Below are 22,479 nucleotides of genomic sequence, written 5' to 3'. Positions count from 1 at the left end.
TGCTGTACCAACCTTCTTGTCGTATTTGCACTGTCGCACTCTCTGGATTGTGTCTCGTCTCCTGTCATCGTCAATCTGGTGGAGAAAAGAACCGTTGCTTCAGAACTTCATATCCATCCCTTCCACTGTCAAAGAAGAGATGCTCTCCCGTGGGGTGTGCCTGCAGAGTGTTCAACCCCGCACTGTGGGCCCAGGGATGCACTCCAGGGGTGTGCCCATTGCTCCTTCTGGTCAGCTTCTTCTCTCCAGGTGTTTACCGTCTCATTCTCTGGGATTTCCTCCCTCCCTCCCTCTCATGGTCCTCTTAGTACCAAGATTCTGTTTGCTTCCTGCTCTTCTGATTCTCCACTGCTGGGGATCTTGACCTATGCCACTTCCAGGCAGATGCTCTTAAAAGGAAGTTACAAAAGCTCTGTGCTTTGAGTTTAATTTTACACCTAAAGGCCCAGCAGAGACGCAAATGAGAGGACCTCACCAGGTGTTCATCAACCCTGGCCTTGTGTTAGAATTGCCAGATCAGCAAAAGGAGCTCTCAAAAGGAAGCCCGAAATATGGATTTTTATATGCTAGTGTATGATTTTATATGCTGGCGATTGAGTTTAAAAGATGTCAACACAGAACAGCACACAGATGTGTGTGCATACACGCGCATGAGCATGTGTACACGTGTCCACTCACAGGCTCCTGGCTTCCCTGACACTGACTTCTGGTCTAAACACAGAAAAAAGTTAAGACTGGTTTTATCTTTAGATTTGTGTCTCATAAAAACCTGGGGTGCTGTACTGGCTAATTTCCTAACAACTCACTTGAGGTAACACCAGTTGAGAAAATGCCTCCATAAGATCTGGCTGTAGGCAGACCTGTAGTTTATTTTCCTAACTAGACTGATGGGGGAGGGCTCAGCCCACTGTGGGTGTGGCCACTCCTAGGCTGTGGTCCTGCGTTCTATAAGAAAGCAGGCTTAGTAAGTCATAAAGAGCAAGCCAATAAACAGCACCCCTCCACAGCCTCTGCATCAGCTCCTGCCCTGTTTAAGTTCCGGTCTTGACTTCCTTCCATGATGAGGAAGCATAAGCCAAATAAACCCTTTTCTCCCCGGGGTTGCTTTGGTCATGGTGCTTCATCACCGCAATAGAAACCTGGACTAAAACAGAAACCAGTGCCAGGAGTAGCGTATTGCCATGACGGATGTAACCATGTTGTTTTGGGGAGGATTGTGGGAGGACTTTGGACCAGAAAAGCCACCGAGTGTTCCAAGCTCGGTGAGCTATTGTGTGTGCTTGGAAGATAAGACTGTTGAGAGAAATGCAGTTGAAGGAGGCCTGGCTTGTGAAACTTCAGAGGAAAGTTTCAGAGTGACTTAAAGACTCTATTTGGGACCTTTTACTCTTTGGAGTTAAGAATCTGTGGTTCTGGGGCTGGAGAGATGGCTCAGTGGTTCAGAGCACTGAATGCTCTTCCAGAGGTCCTGAGTTCAATTCCCAGCAACTACATGGTGGCTCACAAGCATCTGTAATGGGATCCGATGCCTTCTTCTGGTGTGTCTGAAGACAGCGACAGTGTACTCACATACATGAAATAAAATAAATAAATCTTAAAAAAAAAAAGAATCTGTGGTTCTGTATATCTGGTACTGAAGAATCAGCTGTGATTAACAAGAGACCAGGATCATTGACATGAAACTATTGCTCTACTGGGACAACTGATGCTGGTCAGCTGGAGCTGAGAAGTTAGCAGTAATTAAGAAAAGCCTAGCATCATTGAGGTGAGATCTTCTGGGAAGTGTTTCCTCAGAGTCTGTACACAGAAGCTGTGTTCTAGAGGTGGTCAAGGTTGCATGGCAGCTAACCTTGGCAATTTAAGAGTCAGAAGGTGGTACTGGCTTGGAAGATGTGAAGGGTTATGGAAAGCAACTGAGGCTTGGTGCTTTGTGGCAGGCTGGAGTCCCTGAAAAGAGCTCAGGAGATGCTATTGGTAAGAATGCAGCCTAGATGCAGCCAGAGAGCTCAGCATACAGCAGGAGTAGTGAGGTGGAGCCAGCCAGAGCTTAGAAGACAAGCTGTGTGAGCTGCAGAGGGTGGAGTCAGAGAAGTAGCCCAAGGCCCTTGGAGGAGCCCAGAAGACTCTGAATATGAGATAATGGACACTGAGTTCTTTACACTGTTGGAGTATGGGTTTGCTTTATTCAGGTTGTGACGGTGCCCTGGTTTTTCCCTCTTGAAGTAAAAAAGCATTTATTCTTGATTTTACAAGAGCCCATAGTTGAGAGACTTTAAACTTTTTTTTTTTTTTAAGAAAGATTTTGGAGTTTTCTAGAGACTGGATTTTAAAAGATGCTGGATATTTTAAAAGGATTTTACACATTTAAATGTTTAAGGTTGTGGGACTTAAGTTTGTAACATGTTTTATATTGAGATGTTGATATTACTGTGTGACCTTGGGGATGACCAGGAAAGGAAAAGTTATGGTTTAGTAGTGATGTGCTTGTGTGTCAAGCTGACAAAGGGTCAGTTGTGCGGGCTAGTTTTATGTCAATTTGACATACACTATGGTCATGTGAGAGGAGGGAGTTCAGTTGAGAGAATGCCTCCACTTACCTTCTTCCTGCATTGCTAGTTGGATGATAAGAAGGCAGAGTTTAGGGTTCCTTTGAGTAGGAGTCCCTTGATACCACACCTCTCTACAAGTCTCCTGTCTCCTTTAGGGATGGTGTGGGAGGGCAGATGCAAAAGCAAATTGAGATGGTCAGGAATAACAAAAAACCCAGGAGAGCGAAGACTATTCTCAACAATAAAAGAACTTCTGGGGGAATCACCATGCCTGGCCTCAAGCTGTACTACAGAGCAATCGTGATAAAAACTGCATGGTATTGGTATAGAGACAGGCAGGAAGTTCAATGGAATAGAGTTGAAGACCCAGAAATGAACCCACATACTTATGGTCATTTGATCTTTGACAAAAGAGCTAAAACCATCCAGTGGAAAAAAGTCAGCATTTTCAACAAATGGTGCTGGTTCAACTGGAGGTCAGCATGTAGAAGAATGCAAATTGGCCCATTCTTATCTCCTTGTACAAAGCTCAAGTGCAAGTGGATCAAGGACTTCCACATAAAACCAGATACATTGAAACTAAGAGAAAAAAAAGTGGGGAAGAGCCTGGAACACATGGGCACAGAAAAGAAATTTCCTGAACAGAACCCAAATGGCTTATGCTCTAAGATCAAGAATTGACAAATGGGATCTCATAAAATTGCAAAGCTTCTGTTGGGTTAAGGACACTGTCAATAAGGCAAAACAGTAACCCACAGATTGGGAAAAGATCTTTACCAATCCTACATCCAATATATATAAAGAACTAATATATCTAATATCCAATATATATAAAGAACTCAAGACATTAGACCCCAGACAATCAAATAACCCTATTAAAAATGGGGTACAGAGCTAAACAAAGAATTCTCAACAGAGGAAACTCGAATAGCTGAGAAGCACCTAAAGAAACATTCAACATCCTTAGTCATTAGGGAAATGCAAATTAAAACAACCCTGAGATTCCATCTCACACCAGTCAGAATGGTTAAGATCAAAAACTCAGGGGACAGCAGATGCTGGAGAGGATGTGGAGGAAGAGGAACGCTCCTCCATTGTTTGTGGGATTGCAAGCTAGTACCAACCACTCTAGAAATCAGTCTAAAAGTTTCTCAGAAAATTGGACATAGCACTACCTGAGGACCCAGCTATACCACTCCTGGGCATATACCCAAAAGATTCTTTAACATAAAACAAGGACACATGTTCCACTCTGTTCATAGCAGCCTTATTTATAATAGCCAGAAGCTGGAAAGAACTCAGAGGACCTTCAACAGAGGAATGGATACAGAAAATGTGGTACATTTACACAATAGAGTACTACTCAGCTATTAAAAACAATGACTTCATGAAATTCTTAGGCAAATGGATGAAACTAGAGTGAGGTAACCCAATCACAAAAGAACACACATCGCACATAGTATGCACTCACTGATAAGTGGATATTAGTCCAAAAGCTCAGAATACCCAAGATACAATTCATCTACCACATGAAGCTCAAGAAGAAGGAAGATCAAAGTGTGTGTGCTTCGGTCCTTCTTAGAAGGGGTAACAAAATACTCCTGGAAGCAAATACAGAGACTGATGGAAAGGTTATCCAGAGACTGCCCCAACCAGTGGATCCATTCCACATACAGTCACCAAAGGCAGACACTATCGTGGATTCCAAGAAATGCATGCTGACAGGAGCCTGATACAGCTGTCTCCTGAGAGGCTCTGCCAGAGCCTGACAAATACAGAGGCAGATGCTCGCAGCCAACCATTGAACTGATCACGGGGTCCCCAGTGGAGGAGTTAGAGAAAGGACTGAAGGAGCTGAAGGGGTTTGTAACCCCATAGGAAGAACAACAATATCAACCAACCAGACCTCCCAGGGTCTAAACCACCAACCAAGGAGTACACATGGAGGGACCCATGGCTCCAGTCATATATGTAGCTGAGGATGGCTTTGTCGGGCTTCAATGGGAGGAGAGGCCCTTGGTCCTGTGAAGGCTTGATGCCCCAGAGTGGGGGAATGCCAGGGTGCGGAGGTGCAAGTGGGTGGGTGGGTAGGGGCACACCTTCATAGGAGTAGAAGGAGGAAGGATGGAATAGGGAGTTTCTAGGAAGAGGGATAGGGAAAGGGGATAACATTTGAAATGTAAATAAATAAAATATTCAATAAAAATGACTAAGCATAAAAAAGGTCACCTTTTGGAGAGCCTGGCTCCTGAGCACTTTCCAACTGTAGGCAGGCCTAGGGCATATTCTTAATTAGTGATTTTGCCGGGAGGGTTCAGTCCATTGTGGGTGAGTCCACCCCTGGGCTGTGGTCCTGGGTTCTATAAGAAAGCAGGCTGAGCACGGCATGGAGGGCAAGCCAGTGAGCAGCACCCTCCATGGTCTCTGCATCAGCTCCTGTCTCCAGGCTCCTGCCCTGGTTGAGTTCCTGTCCTGACTCCCTTCAGTGATGAACAGTGATGCAGACCCAGATAAATCCTCTTCTCCCCGAATTGCCTGTGGTCATGGTGTTTCCTCACCGCAGCAGTAACCCTAACTTAGACAGGTGTGTTATTATCCTTGCTAAATGTGTGAGGCTGTCCTTAGATGTAACAGGAATAGCTTGATCAACTTCCAAGAGTGATGACTGTACACTGCCCATTAAGAAAAAAATGCTCAAATGGGCCAACATCTGGATAGAAAGTCCTCACTTAAATAACAAAGTTTATAAGTTGAATTTTGGGAAAAGGCTCCAGACTCCACTCAGGGACTCTTTGGTCTGAGCTTTTTAGCATGCTCATGTGCAGAAGACCTCTCTAGGAGGTCACTTTCAACCTTACAGTCTCAAATTGTCTTTCCAGAGCATGGCAGCTGCCCATCCTCAAAGGAGACAGGAGATTTGTTAAGTGGCCTGGTATTCAGGGACTCCTTCCTGCTCAAGAGAGCCCTAAATGTTACCTTCTTATCATCCAACTAGCAAACGTCCTCTCTCCTCTTTCTATATAGTCTCCTGATAAAACCACAGGCAGGCAGATTTGATTATTTCCTGGACTCCTTGCCGGTCAGCTGTTATATAATAAAGTCTTTTGTTTCTGAAAAATCTTGGTGCTACAATAGTAACCCTTGCTTAGTATTGGTAGTTGTGGCTTCCTCTTCTTCTTCCTCCTCCTCCTCTTCCTCTTCCTCCTCCTTGACCTCCTCTCCCTTCTCTTCCTCCACTTCCACTTCTACCACTTCTTCCTCTCCCTCCTCCTTCTTCTCTCTCTCCTCCTCTTCTTCCGCCTCCTTCTGTCTCCTCCTCTCCTTCTGCTCTTCATATCCTTTTCCTTTTCTCCATCTTCCTCCTCCTCTTTTCCATCTCTTTTTTTATCTAATAAATGCATTATAGGAGGGTGAGATGATCGTAAATGCCACCTAAAAATGTAATGTAAAGGTTTTCTTATGTGTGGATTATGTCAGTAATTTAAGGCAGCAAATTTTTCCTTTGGGAACCTGGTTGTCTTGTGATCATTTACTCTACTGCAAAATCCTTGAGCTAGACTTCACTCTGACCCTTGCCAGAGACAGACCAGACCCATCTTTGCGAGGAGAATCCTTATGTGTGAGGTCTGGAAGATGACAGGAGGCTGCTGGAGCATGAAGCAAGTCTGGGGCAAAGACCCCGCCACCCACCCATGAACCGTACCGCTGTGAGCAGCTCCAAGCCACTGAAAGTCAGCGTGCAGGATGTGGAGGTGGGATACCTAGAGAGCTTGACACAACTTCCTGTCCCCTCTCTCTGCTTCCTGTGTGGTGAAATGTGACCACACGGCTGGCCGAGAAGCTCCAAAGTCTAACTATTTTACTTCTGCCTGTCGCTTCTTCCCCGACCTGAGAGACTATGAACTCCGTTTATGTGCCTCAGTATAGAAATACTGACAATGCCGTGGCTTGAGTCAGTACCATGTTCAAGTCTACAATTAGTCTGGGTTCAAACTGTAACCACATATCTGGAATTCCAGTCCTGTTACCTGATGGGCTCAGGAGAAGATGAAGCAAAATATTAATACACCTGGCACATAAGTTCTCAATAAATGAGAACTTACTACTATTAACTTATCAATCTATCTGTCTATCATCTAAGCTTTCTATCTACTTATGTCTATCATCTATCTCATCTATCATCTATCAATCATCTATCTCCATCATCTACCTATCAACTATCTATTTATCTATCTATCTATCTATCTATCTATCTATCTATCTATCTATCTATCTATCTACCTATCTATCTACCATGCCTTACTATCTCCGTGTGGCCCTACACAGCTTCTTAATACTTTGTCTTTTAGTATCACCCGCGAACGCAGGATGACAAAGCTTAGTTAAGTAGCTTTTTGTGGGGAGTTTGCATTGCTGCCTGCAGAAAATGTGGGTGAGTTGTTCAGACTGGTTACATTTCCCAGCCGAGGGAACCTTCTAGACAAATCTTAGCAGAGGCTTCCTCAGCAATGACCAAAATTTATGGCAGCTATTTAGCCTGAGGCAATGAGTCTGAAGGTGAGAGGAGCCGGTAGATACTTCTCTTCCAGGTCAGAAGCCAAGAATGACCGACATACCGTTGTGGGCCGAGGGTGAAATGCTCCCATGGCTCGTGTGTTCGAATACTTGGTGCTTAGCTGGTGGTGCAGATCTGGGATGTGCTAGAACCTTTAAGAGGTGGCACTTAGCTGGGAGGACAGGGGTGGGACAAACCTAATGCATTAGAACTTGGAACGCATCTGGTCCGACTGCCTTCTCTTTCCTGATCGACCGAATTATGAGCAAGCCATGCAGTAAACTGCTACTGTCACCTGCAGATGTGGTCCTAACACCATGAGCCAAAAGAAGCCTTTCCCCTGTAAGCTGCAAACATCTAAATCTTGGGATTTGGAATGAATGAAACTGTCCGTGTTTGGCATGCTTGTGACCAGGCTACCCAAGTCTTGTCAGCTACACATCAACAGGTGGAGCAAGCCTGCCTCACCTTCAGGCTGATGGGGTTGGTTTCGTTGGTCTCCAGAGGAAAGATATTTTCAGAAGGAATGTGGGACCATTTCTTCTGTCGAAGTGCATGATCTCTTCTGTATTTTCTGTAGTAGGAATAGAACCAACAGGAGGCGTCCATTTGACTCCCAGACACAAGGACCTTGACCCCACTGTCCTCAGGCCAGCAGACACTGAGGTGTGGCTCTATGCTCCCCCAACTGCTAAGGGGACAGTTGCCGGCTTTCCTCTTCTCTTCATTTTGGTTTCCCAAGCCCTTCACTAGGACAGTAATTCAGGATAATGAAGGATCTGACAGATGGTAAAAGGAATGGAAGAAATAAAATCAAATACCCGAGACCCTGAGAGCCCTGAGAGGCAGAAAATAAATGTACACTCTGAAACCACCATTGAGCTCGCTGTATTCCCAAGTAACCCAGTCTCCTCTTCAGGCCTTGCCCTTAAAAGAAGTCAAATCAGGCCCAAAGCCCCCCCCCCCCCCCCCGGACACCAGCGTTTGGGACATGGAGACAGGAGGATTAGGAGGCCAAGATCATTGTTGGCTACATAGCAAGTTCAAGGCCAGTCTGAGCTGTGTGAGGCCCTATTTCAACATTTACCCCAACATACAAAAGTCGAGGTTTCGAATTCCTTCCTCCGGGTGTTATACATAATACCTTCGTGGGTTACAGGGAAGAAACACACTTTCAACATCTTGAAATACCTTTCCAAAGTGATGGGACAATTTCCCACCCTGAGAACTCTCATTTCCAATTTCTAGACATTGTTAAGCACTTTTAAACATTTATGATGTTTATAATATGGTGGCTCACTTGCTTAATTTTATATTTGTTTGATTTCTATCGAGAGGATCTTTCCAAATATTTACTGCCTATATATATATATAGTTTTATAGATAGAGTTATATAGAGTTGTTTATGATTTTCTCAGTTTTATTATTGTATCATTTTTTTTATTACATGAATTTTAATCTCTGTGTGTAGTGTTGTGTGTGTGTAAGTGTATGCGTTGAGTGTGTGTATGTGTGAGGCTGTGGTGAGTCTCTGGTGCATGCACACACCACAGAGGACTTCTGGAGATCAGAAGACCACCTTGGCTCCCGATCCTCACCTTCCACTGGTTTGAGGCAGGAGCTTGCTCTGCTGTGCTTTCCAGGTTAGATGGCCTGCAAGTATCTGGCACTTCTCATGTCTCCCATCTCGGTAAAAATGTCGGGATTGCAGATGTGCACAACCGTTCCTGGCTTTACCTGGTTCTAGGAATCTGAGCTCAATGCCTCAAACCTGCACAACTGCTGTTGCCCACTGAGCCATTTCCCCAGCCCCTTACAGGAATCTGTTTATGAATTATGACAACAAACGCTATCTCCCTCTGTGTTGCAAACCCTTTCTTCTGTGTCACCATCTCCTTACTGTTGTTGTAGGGAAAGTTTTAACTGTATCCAGGCTCATCTTTTAGTTCTATGGCCTTTGTCTTCATCTTAACTCAGAACTTGCCCTTGTGTTCATTTCCTCTGCATTTTAGAGCTTGGTTTTCACATCTAGGGCCTTAACTCTTAAAGCTCCACACAGAGTGGGCCGTATCCTATTGTATTAGTAACTTTAATTTCATTTTGGATGGAAAGCCGACCGTTCCGATGTCATTCCCTAGATGGCTTACAAGTCCACCCCATCACATCTGCACTCTTTCTTGCTGACCTACTTGTTTGTTCCTGAATTTATCTTCACTTTGTTGTCATTAGATCAACCCTGACTTACAGTCTCAAGATCATTTGCCATTCGCCTCTCAGTGTCCCCTAAATAGGATGCTCAACTTTCTTCCTCTGCTTCTATCTAACTCTGAGTTTTCCTTTATTAAATATGTGTAAATTAGCACACCCCTGACCAGCTTTGGTGACCCTAAACAAAGGCAGGAGGGATGAATACCAAGACATCAGAGGCTACCAGGCCATGATGTCTGTGGCGTTGGAGACTTTTGGGGCTCAACAGAGCTGTCATTTATCCTGGCTCAGGGAACATCATAAATCAATCCCTGTTTTTCATGCATCAGTAGTTGGAGTAGAAAACCACATATGCCTCGTCTTTTGTATCAGGTCTCCTTATCACGACTGGCCATTAGGAATCTGCTGTCTCCAGGCATAGAGACAACCAGATCTATCTCCTATTTCCCCTACGGAAAGTTGATCGACCTTAATTTCTGAGAGATTAAATGGTCATGCTGTAGACCTGTGGTCTCCTGGATTCTGAGAAACACAGCTTTAGGACATGAACTCTGCCTTCAGAGCAAAGAAGTCTTCCCCCTCACCAGAGAAAACATGCTATGGGCTGGGGGCACATGAGAAAGAATAGTCACACACTCTTACCAAAGTGCGTGACACACACAGATAATTGACACTTGACTAGGAGCATCCTGATAACACACCGAGAAAGAATATTCTGTGTTTAGTGCGCACAGGCAGAAGCTGGGATGCTTATAGAGTCAGTGAATATTTAATAAGTCCTATGTCTCCAGATGGCGCAAGCTATGCCCAAGTCAGGCAGGAAAGCCATGGCTCCGGTGCTCACTCGCCTGGATCTCGGCTCCCCCTACTCGATACCTGCCAGATGGAGTCTGTCGCCCTTTCCTCAGGCTCTGGATACTTGGAATAGGTGATTTCTTTGGAGTTATTGGTTTTGTTTGTTTGTCTGAGACAAGAGTCTTACTGTGTAGTACGAGCTGGCCTTAAACTCACATTCTCTTGCCTCAGTCTGGGATTACAGGCACGGGTCACCACAGCTAGTGGCACGGGCGGTTTCTAAGCTTCTTCTAGGCTCCACACTATACTGTACAATGAATCTGCAATCTTTCACAATATACCAGTAGATCTCTGAAGATAGCTAGTTAGACACTGCTCAAAATGTGGCTAACTGGACTCAAGGCACGTTTGCAGTCTTCCCAACACTCAGCAGAACTAGCCTGAGCACACAGACTCACACAGGCAGAGCCCAGAGCTTCGATCTGAGTCCTGTGTCTCAATGCCAGGGTTCTGATCTACACATATCCGCTTCTGCCTTTGACCCCGCTTTTGAAGTAGAGTGCCTTCTAGATCCCAGGTCTGCCTTTTTCATCAAGCACTGCCAATGGACACCAGGCTTGTCCCCTTCTCCCGTCCCCATCTGGAGGGCAAGCCTGTGGGAAGGAGGTACCTCAGCACGAGGAGGGCGATCAGCAGCAGAACTACCAGGATCCCCGTGAGCGTGAAGACGGCAATCATCAGGATTTGAGGGCCTGTGCAGAGAAGGAAGGGGCGTGCATTAGTGGGACCACAGCACAAACGCATCCCAGAGCTTCACCTGGTGAAATGAAGCCTGAGGACAGGAGAGGGAAGAACCCTTCTGAAAAACATTTTTTGATTAATCTTTTATTGGTGCTATGCATCCAGCATCTGCAGGCTCCTCCCCTCCCCTCCCCTCCCCTCCCCTCCCCTCCCCTCCCCTCCCCTCCCCTCCCCTCTCTTCTCTCATCTTCCTAAGTAGCTCAGAGTTGCCTAAAACTTATGATCCCCCTGTGTGCTAGAATTATAGGTACATGCCACTATGCACAGCCATGTAGCTCCTTATTTCTAACCAAAACCACTACTGTCATAGAAATATTAAGTGGTTTCCAACACATAATTTGAAGGGAGATAAGCCTACATAATATTATCTAGATCTGTGTGACTAAAGAGGTTCTATGCAGAAAGAAAGTGATGGCTATTTTTAAATGCTGGATGCATACTGTAAGAAAGCCAATTAGAATATTAAACCACAGTTCCTCTCCAAGGATTCTATTATTGAGGGAAAGCAATAACCTGACTGTGTTAGAGTGAATGAATCTTGTGTGTGTGGGTGTGTGCATAGTTTGAGTAGATGTCTTCCATTCACAGATTTTCAGAACAAGTGGAGTTCAGGAAAGTGGGAGTGTTATCCGAGGAAACACTGGAGGGACGTCCAAGGACGTAAGGGACAAGTCCAGTGTCAGAAGCCACAGCAGTAAAAACCCTCGCAGGCTCATTTTGGCTCACGTGTGCGCAGAGCTTCCCCACCTGGCAGGAAGTAAGTGCGCTCCACGAAAGGACAACTCAAAGTGAGAGGCAAAATGTGTAAGGAGCTGGAAGACAAAGGGATATGGTAAAAAGGACAAGGAGAGAGCGCATGAGAGGGGGGAGGCGAGGGAGAGGAAGAGAGAGAGAGAGAGAGAGAGAGAGAGAGAGAGAGAGAGAGAGAGAGAGAGAGAGAGAGAGAGAGAGAGAGAGAGAGAGAACACACTTGCAAAAGAACGCTCAAATAGGGAAAGTATTCAGAAAAAAAATTTTTTAAAGACTGGAGGTCACTTCCAAGTACTTAATGAAATTACTCCAAGAAAAGATGAACAGATTTCCCATTAGAGTTCCACTCCCCGCTTTGCCCCCTGCCCCCAGGAGTCTCTAACACAACATGGGGGGGGGGGACACACAAGACCCTTGAAGGTACAGCTCGGTTGTCTACCAGCCAGCCTGTACCCACCATGAGTAAATTATTGATTTTTAAATGGCTGAAAGTTTTGAATGAAAGTTTGGTCCTCTTTATTTTACTGAGACAAGAAAAAGATGCCCCGATATGAAAATATACTAAGACCCTCTTCTACTGTAAACTTATCACACACCTTGTAATGTTTTTGTTTAATCATACTGTATCCTAAACTTTCCTCATTTTCTCTCTCTCTTCCTTCTTCCTCCCCCCACCCGCTGACCCTCCGTTGCCCCTAGTCCCTCGCCCCGCCACGCCCCATCCCGCCCCTGCTCCATCCCAAGCAGAAGCTTAGCATGCGATAAAACTGTAGCACATTTCCATGAGGGCTGCTTGGCGAGCTTTGCCCTGGGGTTGCCTGTCACCTGGCTTTCTAAGTGACTTTGTTTCGCCTTTCACCTAGGCAGGAAAGTGCTCCCACCTCAGGGCTCATGACATCATGACATCATGACGTCATGTCATGACCATCATGAGACTGTCATGAAGTCATGTCATGACCACATTTCTTTTGATGGATACAGTACTTCCACCATGCCCACCACCGTCACACACTGCCACCGTAACACACCCCTAGCCCCAGACAAAGAGGAAGTCTGTAGAAAAAAATACAACTCCACAGTGTGGCGTCATACACCCCCACGCCAGAGCATGAGTCGGAGCCACTCAGGTCATTTCAGTCCCTACCTGCCTACATAATGATCACCCCCTGTGCTAGACATAATGACCATAATTAGATATTTAAACATGCTATTTAAATGAAATCAGTTCAATGTTGTTTAGACAGGGTCATACTCAGTAGTCCAGGCTGGCCTGGATCTCATTTTGTGGCCGAGGATTGCCTCAACTCACGGTAATATTCCCTTCGGTATTCCCAACACTGTGATTACAGATGTGAGCCACCTGGCTAAATGCAGTTGTTTTAAATTCAACCGCATTTTCATTTTGCTTCTCTGTTAAGTCAGGTTCAGGCTACTTCGAAGGCAAACCATCTGCTGCTCTCTAGTGGCTATTCTGGTTGTTGCATTCTGCCGGCTTCTCAAAGAATGTACAGTGAACAACAGGGTGATTTCTAAGTCTTAGGACAGTCGGGCTGGAGGGAACTCGTTAAACAGGCTGCTTTGCTAGAGGAGAAAGCTTTTAGTTGTAATCAAAGCAAATTGACTCATGTTAACGCAATTGTCTTTGGCTATGCTACCCTGGACCTGCCTTTTCATCTAAATTAATGGTTTTAGTGCTAGGTCCAGAGTGTGTGTGTGTGTATAATTAATATAATATAATATCACTAAATTATATCTAATAATATTATATAACATTATATATTCTTATAATATTAATGTTACAATATATTATATAGAATAAATTACATAGTGAATGTATTGAATATATTGAATAATTGAATACATAAATATTCAATTATTCCAGTGCAGTATGTTTCAGCAACAGGTATCAGTGACTATTAGACCCCACACTTGTATAGTATATGGTAAAAAGACACATAAACAAGCAAATGTGGCGTGAGTACCGTGCAGGCGACACACAGGGCTGGACTGATCCTTTCCTGAGGTGCTGAGCAAAGCTGAGGAGAGGTGAGATCCAGCAAATATTCCTTGCTTAAAACATTGAGTCTGTCGCAGTAACAGGATAAAGTACACATTTCTATGTCTATTCAATTTTGCTGATTTTCTGACCTTGTTTTCTAGGGGGTCCCGCTCATATGAAAACCATCTTCAAAACAGGGTTTGAATGTGGATGAGTCTAACCAGAACTCACTGGGCTTGTAAAACCCAGCCACAAGCCTGGAGAGTCACGCAAGATGAGAAGAAAAGATAAACAAGCTAACTGCCTACAGCTTTCTCGGAAACCACATCGAGGGAAGGAAACTCAGCGAGAATGGCTTACCCAGCCCAGGAACGTCATTGGGGAGCTTGTGGTTCTTCCAGATGAAGTTGGGGTTGTCAGCCACCGGAATAGTTTTGTTTTTGTGGGTGTCGTACTTCATAAGAACCTCGTACTGTGTTGGAGCCATAAACAAAGGCGGAAGAAAAGAAAATCATGAGAACATTTTAGAGCAATTTGTGATGAGGCTGACTGTGTGTGTGTGGCTTTGGGGACGTGATCTCCATCTCTTAATCCTCCTGCCTCAGCTTCCCAAATTTTGGGATTACAGATATGAGCCATCATTACCAGTTGCTAATTAAGCCTCTATGAGTAAAGCCTTCACGTGACGTTATCTGCTAATGGAAACATTATTACAGGCTATCTTTGAATTATTGTTCTAAGTATTGACAATGCTGTGTGCAATATGTTTGAAACAGGGCTACCTTCTACAGTCACTATCCTTCCCTCAAAATGTTCTCCATAGGAAATTTACATTTAGAGACTTTGAGTCTGAAGGACAGAACCTATAGTTGCATATATAGAAGGTCAAAATTAGCCTGTATGCTAGGGTGTGGCTTATTGACTCTCTACTGATACCTACCCTGAGCATAGACAAGTATTCTGATAGCTCCCATGTTTTGAGAGCTAATCACTAGGTTCTCCCCAATACACACACTATGTACTGAGGTTGGAAGCAGTCAAATGCTGAGAAGTCTGACCAAATTTGCTTTGGGAGACCTGTGTAGGGAAAAGCGGAAGTGTGGTGAGCAAAGATCTCTCACACACGTCTTTGTGTCTCTTCCGAGGACAGTAGGGTCTTCATCTCTTTGGATGAGCATTTGGGTCTCTTTGTGCGGTTCCTGTTAGTAACTGAAGCATTTAGGGGACATGACACAAAAGTTTTCCATGGCATGTATATCAACTCTATATTCCTCTTAAAGTTCCTTCCTTCCTTCCTTCCTTCCTTCCTTCCTTCCTTCCTTCCTTCCTTCCTTCTTTCCTTCCTTGCCTCCCCTCCCTCCCTTCTCTCTTTCCCTTTTCCTTCCTTTCTTCTTCTTCTTTCTCTCTCTGCCTCTTTGCCTGTCTCTTTCCCTCTCTCCCTCCTTTCCTCTCTCTCTCTCTCTCTCTCCCTTTCTTTCTCTCTTTCCTTTCTTTCTTTCTTTCTTTCTTTCTTTCTTTCTTTCTTTCTTTCTTTCTCTCTCTCTCTCTCTCTCTCTCTCTCTCTCTCTCTCTCTCTCTCTCTCTCTCTCTCTTCTTTCTTTCTATTTGGGAGGTGGGTATACATATCATTCATGTGGTGGTCAGGGAACAATTTTCAGGAATCCAATCTCTCCTTCTACCACGTGAGTCTTGGGGATCAAAGTCAGGCTGTCTGTTTTAGAGTCGAGCACCCTTACCCACTGAGCCATCTCACTGGCCCCCAAATATAGTATTTCATTAAAGGTCCAATATAATAACAAAAACTATAGATTCTGAAATGCTGCCTCAAATTTCTGGTGTCACTTTCTCAGGATGGGCATCTTTTCTGTAATTTTTACATTTGCCATTGTAGGTGTCTCTCAAAAGGCAGCATCAATATATATAGACTTATGCATATATTATGACTTATTTATATTAATTATGTATATGCATGTTATGATTTAAGCTTGCCCTAATGTCCACTCTGGAACATTTACAAATGAATACTATTTTCTTCTAGATGTCCACTTTTTCTCTTGTAGGAAAAAGGTCTTTACTGGTCACTTGGCTGGCTGAAACAGCGGCTTTCATGGTTTAGACGGACACAGCTCCGGAAGGCATACAGGAAGCGGTTCCACTTTTAAATTCAGTGCTTATCAGCCGTGAACTCTATACCAGACAGGAAGCTTCTTGTGGGAGATATGGTGAGAGAGTAGACCCCCTCCCCTCTTTAGAGGCTGCTGTCTTAGGGTAACTATTGCTGCAACGACACATGTCCAAGGCAACTCGGGGAGGAAAGACTTATGCTTCATCATCAGGGTTTCTCATCAGAGGAAGTCGGGGCAGGAACTACAACCGGACAGGAACCTGGAGGCAGGAGCTGACACAGAGGCCTTGCTTACTAGCTAGTAGTTCTCCATGGCTTTCTTATAGAACCCTGGGCCAAAATGTCCAGTGGTGATCCCATCCACAATAGGCTGGGCCCTCCCTCCTCAATCACTGATTTTAAAAAATGTTCTACAGGCTTGCCTACAACCTCTTAATCGAGGTTCCCTCTTCTCCGATGACCATAGCTTGTGTCAAGTTGACATAAAAACAGCCATCACAGGCTCTTCCATAAAAATGAAGTGGTACCAGGGACTGGGGTATTGCTGTGATAGGCCTGACCATGTTTTTGTCTGGAAGAATGTGGATTTTTGAGACTTTGGGTTTGGAAAGGAGTAGAATGTTTTTAGTGGGGCTTAGTGGGCCATTCAGGAAAGAATATGCAAGGCTTTGTTGCTGACATTGATTTGAACTGTGCAGGCCAGGCCCAAGAGGGTTCATTGGAGAAGAATTTCAATATGTGGCCTAGAGACTGGTTTTGTGGTATTTGGTGAGGATTGTGGCTGCTTTTTACCCTTGTCTAAAGAGTCTATCTGAGTCTAAGATAAGAAGACTTATATTAATTGCATTGACAAAGGAAATCTCAAGAAAGCCCAGTAGAGACTTTGTTCTTTGGTTAAGTCTCCTGAAGTTTTGAACAAGCATAGCAAGCTTAGAAAGGTGAAAATACAAAATATATGGTTAAAGTATGAAAGGGGCACCAGGAAGTGAAATGGGCCTGAATCCTATGTCCTAGGAGGTAGCGGATTAAGGGATTTGGGGGCAAGATCCCATCCAGCTAAATTTAAATCCCGGCATGGTGGTGCACACCTTTAATCCCAGAAGACAAAGCCAACCAGATCTCCGAGTTTAAGGCTAACCTGGGATAAAGCTAGGTGAAGAAAAGCTTAAATCCAGGCATGGTGGTACACACCTTTAATTAGAGTATTACAGGAGAAAACCATGCAGATCTCTGAGTTCAAAGTCAATCTACAGAGCAAGTGCCAGGACAGCCAAGCTTGGGCAGAGAGGGAGTTGGAAAACAGGAAGCTGGTAATAGAGTAAGGAGGGGGCCATGCATGTTCCAGCCCCAGCAAGCATCAAAACATGGTAGCTTTGGCCATGTGGCTCTGACTTTAGAGTGAAAAATAGAAGGGATTACTGGGACAATTGATGCTGGTTAGTTGGAGCTAAGAAATTTGTGATTAATTAATTAATTAATTAATTAATTAAAAATTAAGAAGATACCAGCATCACTGAGGTGAAATCTTCTGGGAAGTGTTTTCTGAGAGCACAAAGAAGCCATGTTCCAGAGATAGCCAAGGTTGTATTTCATGCTGCAGCTGTACTTGGTAATGTGTAAGAGTCACCTAGGTGGTTACTGGTTTTGAGGCATGAAGGAGTCATGAAGAACAGTTGAGGCTTGGCACAGTGAGAGGACAGAGAAGGCCATTGATAAAGTGGCAGCCTCAGTTGTAGTTGGTGGCCCAGGGACTGAAGGGGTCATGCAAAGGTTTTGATGCTTGGCACCATGAAGAGAGCCTATGAGAGGTTATTTGTAAAGCCTAGTTACAGCAGAAGACCCCAAAGTATTAGAGATGCTAGTACCATGGGATGATCACCAAGAACAGCAGCAGCAGTGGAGTGGATCAACCTGAGGTTAGAGTGCTACAGAGGGCAGAGCTGGAGAAATGATGCCAGCCCTTTGGAGGAGCCTAGAAGATCATGTGTGGATCCCAGACATTGAAACAAGCTGTAACATTGAAGTTGTCTTGGAGACCCCCAAGATGCCAGAGCCATGGAGTATCTCCTGAGGAATACTGCTAACAGGGAGTGGAACCAGCCCAGGCAAAGAAGTTTGTTGCATTCAACAAAGATGAAAAAGGAGTTGGAGATATGAAAACTGCTTTGACATCAGACACGGAGATGCAGAGTTTGGAGTTTGCCCGGCTGGTTCCTGTCTTCATTCAGGAATTACAGTTAAGTGATTGGATGGACCTCAGAAGAGACTGAACTTTGGACGTTTAACCTTGTTGATAGTGCTATAGACTATGGGGACTTTGGAAGTTGAACTAAATGTACTTTTTGCTATGGCTAGATATGGCCCCCGTAAACTCATGTGTTTGAACAAGCCTACGGGGGCCAGGGAGTGGAATGTCATGCTTTGAATATGCTTGGCCCAGGGAGTGGCACTATTTGGAGGTGTGGTCTTGTTGGCAGAGGTGTGTCACTGTGGGTATGGGTTTTAAGACCCTCATCCTATCTTCTTGGGAGCCGGTATTCTGCTAGCAGCCTTCAGATGAAGATGTAGAACTCTCAGCTCCTCCTGCACCATGGCTGCCTGGATCCACCAAGTTCCTGCCTTGATGATAATGGACTGACCCTCTGAACCTGTAAGCCAGCCCCAACTAAATGATAAACTTTTAAGAGTTGCCTTGGTCATGGTGTCTGTTCACAGCAGTGACCCCCTAATTAAGACACAGGTGTAGAATGAGAGTTAAAGTCTAGCATCATGGCACTTTCATGTGTGTGCCTGAGAGACCGCACAGTTCACATGTTTCATGGAAGTGCTGATGGAGAGAGCTATTTCTTTGAAATCTTTAGTTTGTAAAAATGCTTTACAGTCTTTAGGAAAGGCCTGTTTTCTTTCATCGACTCCACTAGTCTGACTCCTATATGTGTGTGAGCTGATTTCTGATTAGAGGCTCTATGTGCTAACACGCTTAGGGAATCCTACCACAAGTGGAGTATACATATGACAACCAAGAGAGCTGCCATGATCTATCTTTAGATTCTGAACATCAACCTCTCTAATTCCTTCACTGCCTCTCTGTTTCCAGTTAACTGTCCCTTTCCACCCAGTCTTGCCACCATGGGGTCATGTCAGGGGTCAGACATACTTTCCTGGTATCCAGAGACACATATAGAAGGGACATAATGTTGTCAATGTCCCCACTGTCATCCAGAGTCACAGGTCCTGCAAAGCCTACGAGAGAGAGAGAGAGAGAGAGAGAGAGAGAGAGAGAGAGAGAGAGAGAGAGAGAGAGAGAGAGAGAGAGAGAATATGAATGAATGTTGGAGACCATCAATGGCTTTAGCCATGAAACCTGCAGGATCCCAATGAAGACTGTAAAATGGATTAGAATCACTCTATAATATTCTTCCACATGGCCCTTACCTGCTTCTTGCCCCTACTAATTGTGATTTGTGAAGGGTATTTTTATGGGGGAATGTTCGTTCATTTAGCAGGATGATCCTCTTCCTGCCATTTAGGATGTGATAGGTTAATGATTTGCTGAATTCTCCACACTGCACAAGAATATTAGCTAAACCAGTGGCCGAGCGTGTAGGCCACAGCGGGTAGTCTACATTGTACAAAGAACAAAATCACTTCACTAATGTTCGGTGGCTAAAACACTAAAAAAGATACTTCGGTTGTTTGTTTTTCAACTTTCCAACTGCAAACCATGCAGAATGTGTGCTTCGGTGGAAAACCTTTACATGCTCATCAGGACAGCTCACTTCTGCGATGCCCAAACAGTTCAGCTGGGCAGGATGCTTCCGGAGGGCCTGAGTCCAGTTTCCAGAACCCACGTGACAAAAGGAGAGAGCCAACTCCCACCAGTTGCCCTCTGACCTCTGCACACTGTGGTGTGTACACATGAATGTTCACTTGAGTGCACAGCCCCGAATAAACAAATAAATGTAAATATAAAAAGTTAAACCTAACACTTATTTCATGATTACCAGACACCATCTCTGTGCCAGAGGAATCTGCACATTCGCCATTTTCTTTTCTTCAGGACGTCATGACATAAAAATGGTTGCTTCTATTTTATTGATGAGAAATAATTTTAATCAGACTCAGAGCTATTAAAATTTTTTCTTAGGGCCATAGTGATGCATGACTGTGTCTCTCTGCTTCTCCAGGGAAGCAGAAACCATGTTCTCTTCAGGCCACAGCCACCGGCACAGCTTGTAGACCAGGTAGTGATTTAATCACTGTCTATCTTCTGGAGCCAACAAAGGGCTCACTTTGGTCTAGACAAAGGTTTTGCAGGGCAAGACTTTAAGATAATTTCTTTGTTTTTGGTTTTTTTTTTTAAAGATTTATTTATTTGTTATCTATAAGTACACTGCAGACACACCAGAAGAGAGCATCCGGTCTCATTACAGATGGTTGTGAGCCACCCTGTGGTGGCTGAGATTTGAACTCAGGACCTCTGGAAGAGCAGTCAATGCTCTTAACTGCTGAGCCATCTCTCCAGCCCCCAGATAATTTCTTAAAATGAAATTTCTTTATAATCTTTTTCTTTGATTTGAGACAGAGAAGCTCCAAGAGGAGCTTGCAGGATGGGTGTGTCAGTCTAGAAGTTGGGGGGCAGTTGGTGTGTGGGGGGGAAATAGAGGCTTAACATAGGAAAGGAAGGGGGATACATTAAAATATAAAGAGATAAAAATAAAACTAAAAAAATAAATAAATAAAAACTGAACCTAAGGCAAGAGAGCAGAAAGGAGATTGAAACTGGTTACTATGTGTCAGTGGTGTGTGTGTGTGTGTGTGTGTGTGTGTGTGTGTTTGAATGTGGTGTGTGTATGTGTGAGTGTGATGTGTGTTTGTGTGTGTGTATGTGTGAATGTGGTGTGTGTGTGTGTATGTGTGTGTGTGTGTGTGTATGTATGAGTGAATGTGTGTATGAGTGGTGTGTGTATGAGTGTGTGGTGTGTGAGTGTGGTGTGTGTGTGTGTGTGTATGTATGTATATGTGTGTGTGTGTGTGTATATGTGAGTGTTAGGGGGCCAGGAGACAAGAGGATATAGATGGAGAAGAGAATGTACTAAAATGCACTTCATTTGAAAAAGACTGTAAATATATCTTATATGCTAATTTACAAAAGTAAGCCGCAAATTTTTCTCTTCTGGCAGGCAGCCCATCACTACTCGTGACAACGCTCTGTGCAAACCTGCTCGTGCACGGAGCCCCAACCTACATGCTCATTCTGCAGCACCCCACGACCACGCACTGCAGCAGCATGAGCTGCGGTCTAGTTACGCATCACTGCATCCCCCAAAGTTTATGCAATGCCCTTTCCTTCCATTGCACTCCAGGGTCTTTAGCAATGGAAGCGTCAACCGCTGACGCCTGTCTTGGTGGTTTCCTGCTGCCCCCTCCCAAAGCCTGCATTTCTTTGACTTTATTGTTTGATCCCATGAGACAGGTACCTTGAAAAGTGAGATTCCTGAATGCACGAGCAAACTTGGGACCCGTGACAGATTCTCCATTTTCAAGAAACGTCTGCAGCATGTGTCCAAATAGCAAGGTTCCCTCCAAGTAAGCGAGAGAAAAGTCACTTCTCCCCTAAATGAGAAGGAGAAAATATATTTTAATGAGAAAAGGGGGTGGGGTCTGGAACCTGGAGTAGGGATTCTTGGGAAACATGATAAAACAAACACAGAGGATCTGGAAGTATGAAATTAAGGAAGACTTGGGAAACACCTGCTCGGGCCAGGGCTCCACAGTTCCAGTTTTGCCTTCTCCTGGGATTAATAAACAAGAGCCCTGACTTTAGAGGAGGACCTAGAAGGCCTTGTGCTTCCCTCTCGTGATGGTGAAATACTCAAGGTAGCTGCGAAAGTCAAATCTGCCATTTTAACATCCATATGGGATAACCCCAGAGTGGGATGGGAGGGGCTTTGGTTGGCTGATGCACCACTGACTGTGCTTTGATGCTGGTTTCCAGTGTCACTTCAGGCCCCTAACCTCTGTCCTGGCAAAATAATAGAGTTAGCATCCCTCTGCCTTTGCGTCCGCTATGTGATGGTTCTCAGGATCAGGAATTGAAAGTCTCACCCCATTGAAGCCAGATAGGTTCTGCTCTCTCATGCACTTTGGAACTCTCTTCTGTCCCAGCCACGGGACAACTCAAGTTCTTTGCACTTGGAATGCATTTTGCAAAAACCATTAACAACAACAAAGCTCCTGGTTTTGTTTTTTTGTTTTTTCTGAAATCATCATTTCATGACATTTATTTTTGAGGGAGGGGATGCACGTGGAGGTCAGAGGATAACTTCTGGGACTTCTGCCTCTCCTTCCACTTTGGGGGACCCCAGGAGCGAACTCCGGTGATCAGACATGGCAGGTGTCTGTATTCACTGAACTATGTGGCCAGCCACAAAGATCGTCATCATTTCACAGGCTGAACAGAACTCAATTAAGATCTTGCATTGAAGGCACTTACAAGCCTTAATTTTGGCAGGTCCATAAGGTGGAGCACGTGGGACAGATGGTCTAGGAAGAGGGGTGATGCTCACCCTCCCTGCAGTGCTCAGGCATTCACTCGCCATTGCAAAGTTGCTTGGGGGTCTCTGGGCCATGCCCTCATTCATTTTTATAGTCTCTCTCAACAGAAAGCAGAAGGCAGAGGACAAATTGCATCTCA

General features: G+C 44.6%; 1 protein-coding gene across 2 annotated transcripts in view; it reads right to left on the bottom strand.

Moving 5' to 3' along the window:
• The window catches only part of Gucy2c (guanylate cyclase 2C), an 80,973-nt gene that overhangs the window by 30,528 nt on the left and 27,966 nt on the right, over positions 1-22,479 (bottom strand). For both annotated transcript variants that reach the window (XM_021165238.2, XM_021165239.2), the window contains exons 8-13: positions 21,263-21,398; positions 18,940-19,025; positions 14,018-14,129; positions 10,778-10,859; positions 7,573-7,678; positions 13-75 (exon numbers count right to left, since the gene is read on the bottom strand). In XM_021165238.2, coding sequence (XP_021020897.1) covers positions 13-75; positions 7,573-7,678; positions 10,778-10,859; positions 14,018-14,129; positions 18,940-19,025; positions 21,263-21,398 — 585 coding nt within the window. The remainder of the gene's footprint in view (positions 1-12; positions 76-7,572; positions 7,679-10,777; positions 10,860-14,017; positions 14,130-18,939; positions 19,026-21,262; positions 21,399-22,479) is intronic.

The sequence above is a fragment of the Mus caroli genome, unplaced genomic scaffold (genome assembly GCF_978045245.1).
Source record: "Mus caroli unplaced genomic scaffold, Mus_caroli_1 scaffold_7, whole genome shotgun sequence".
NCBI classification, from domain to species: Eukaryota; Metazoa; Chordata; class Mammalia; order Rodentia; family Muridae; genus Mus; species Mus caroli.
The sequence above is the reverse complement of the archived record's forward strand: the minus strand, read 5'-3'. Positions and strand labels throughout refer to the sequence as shown.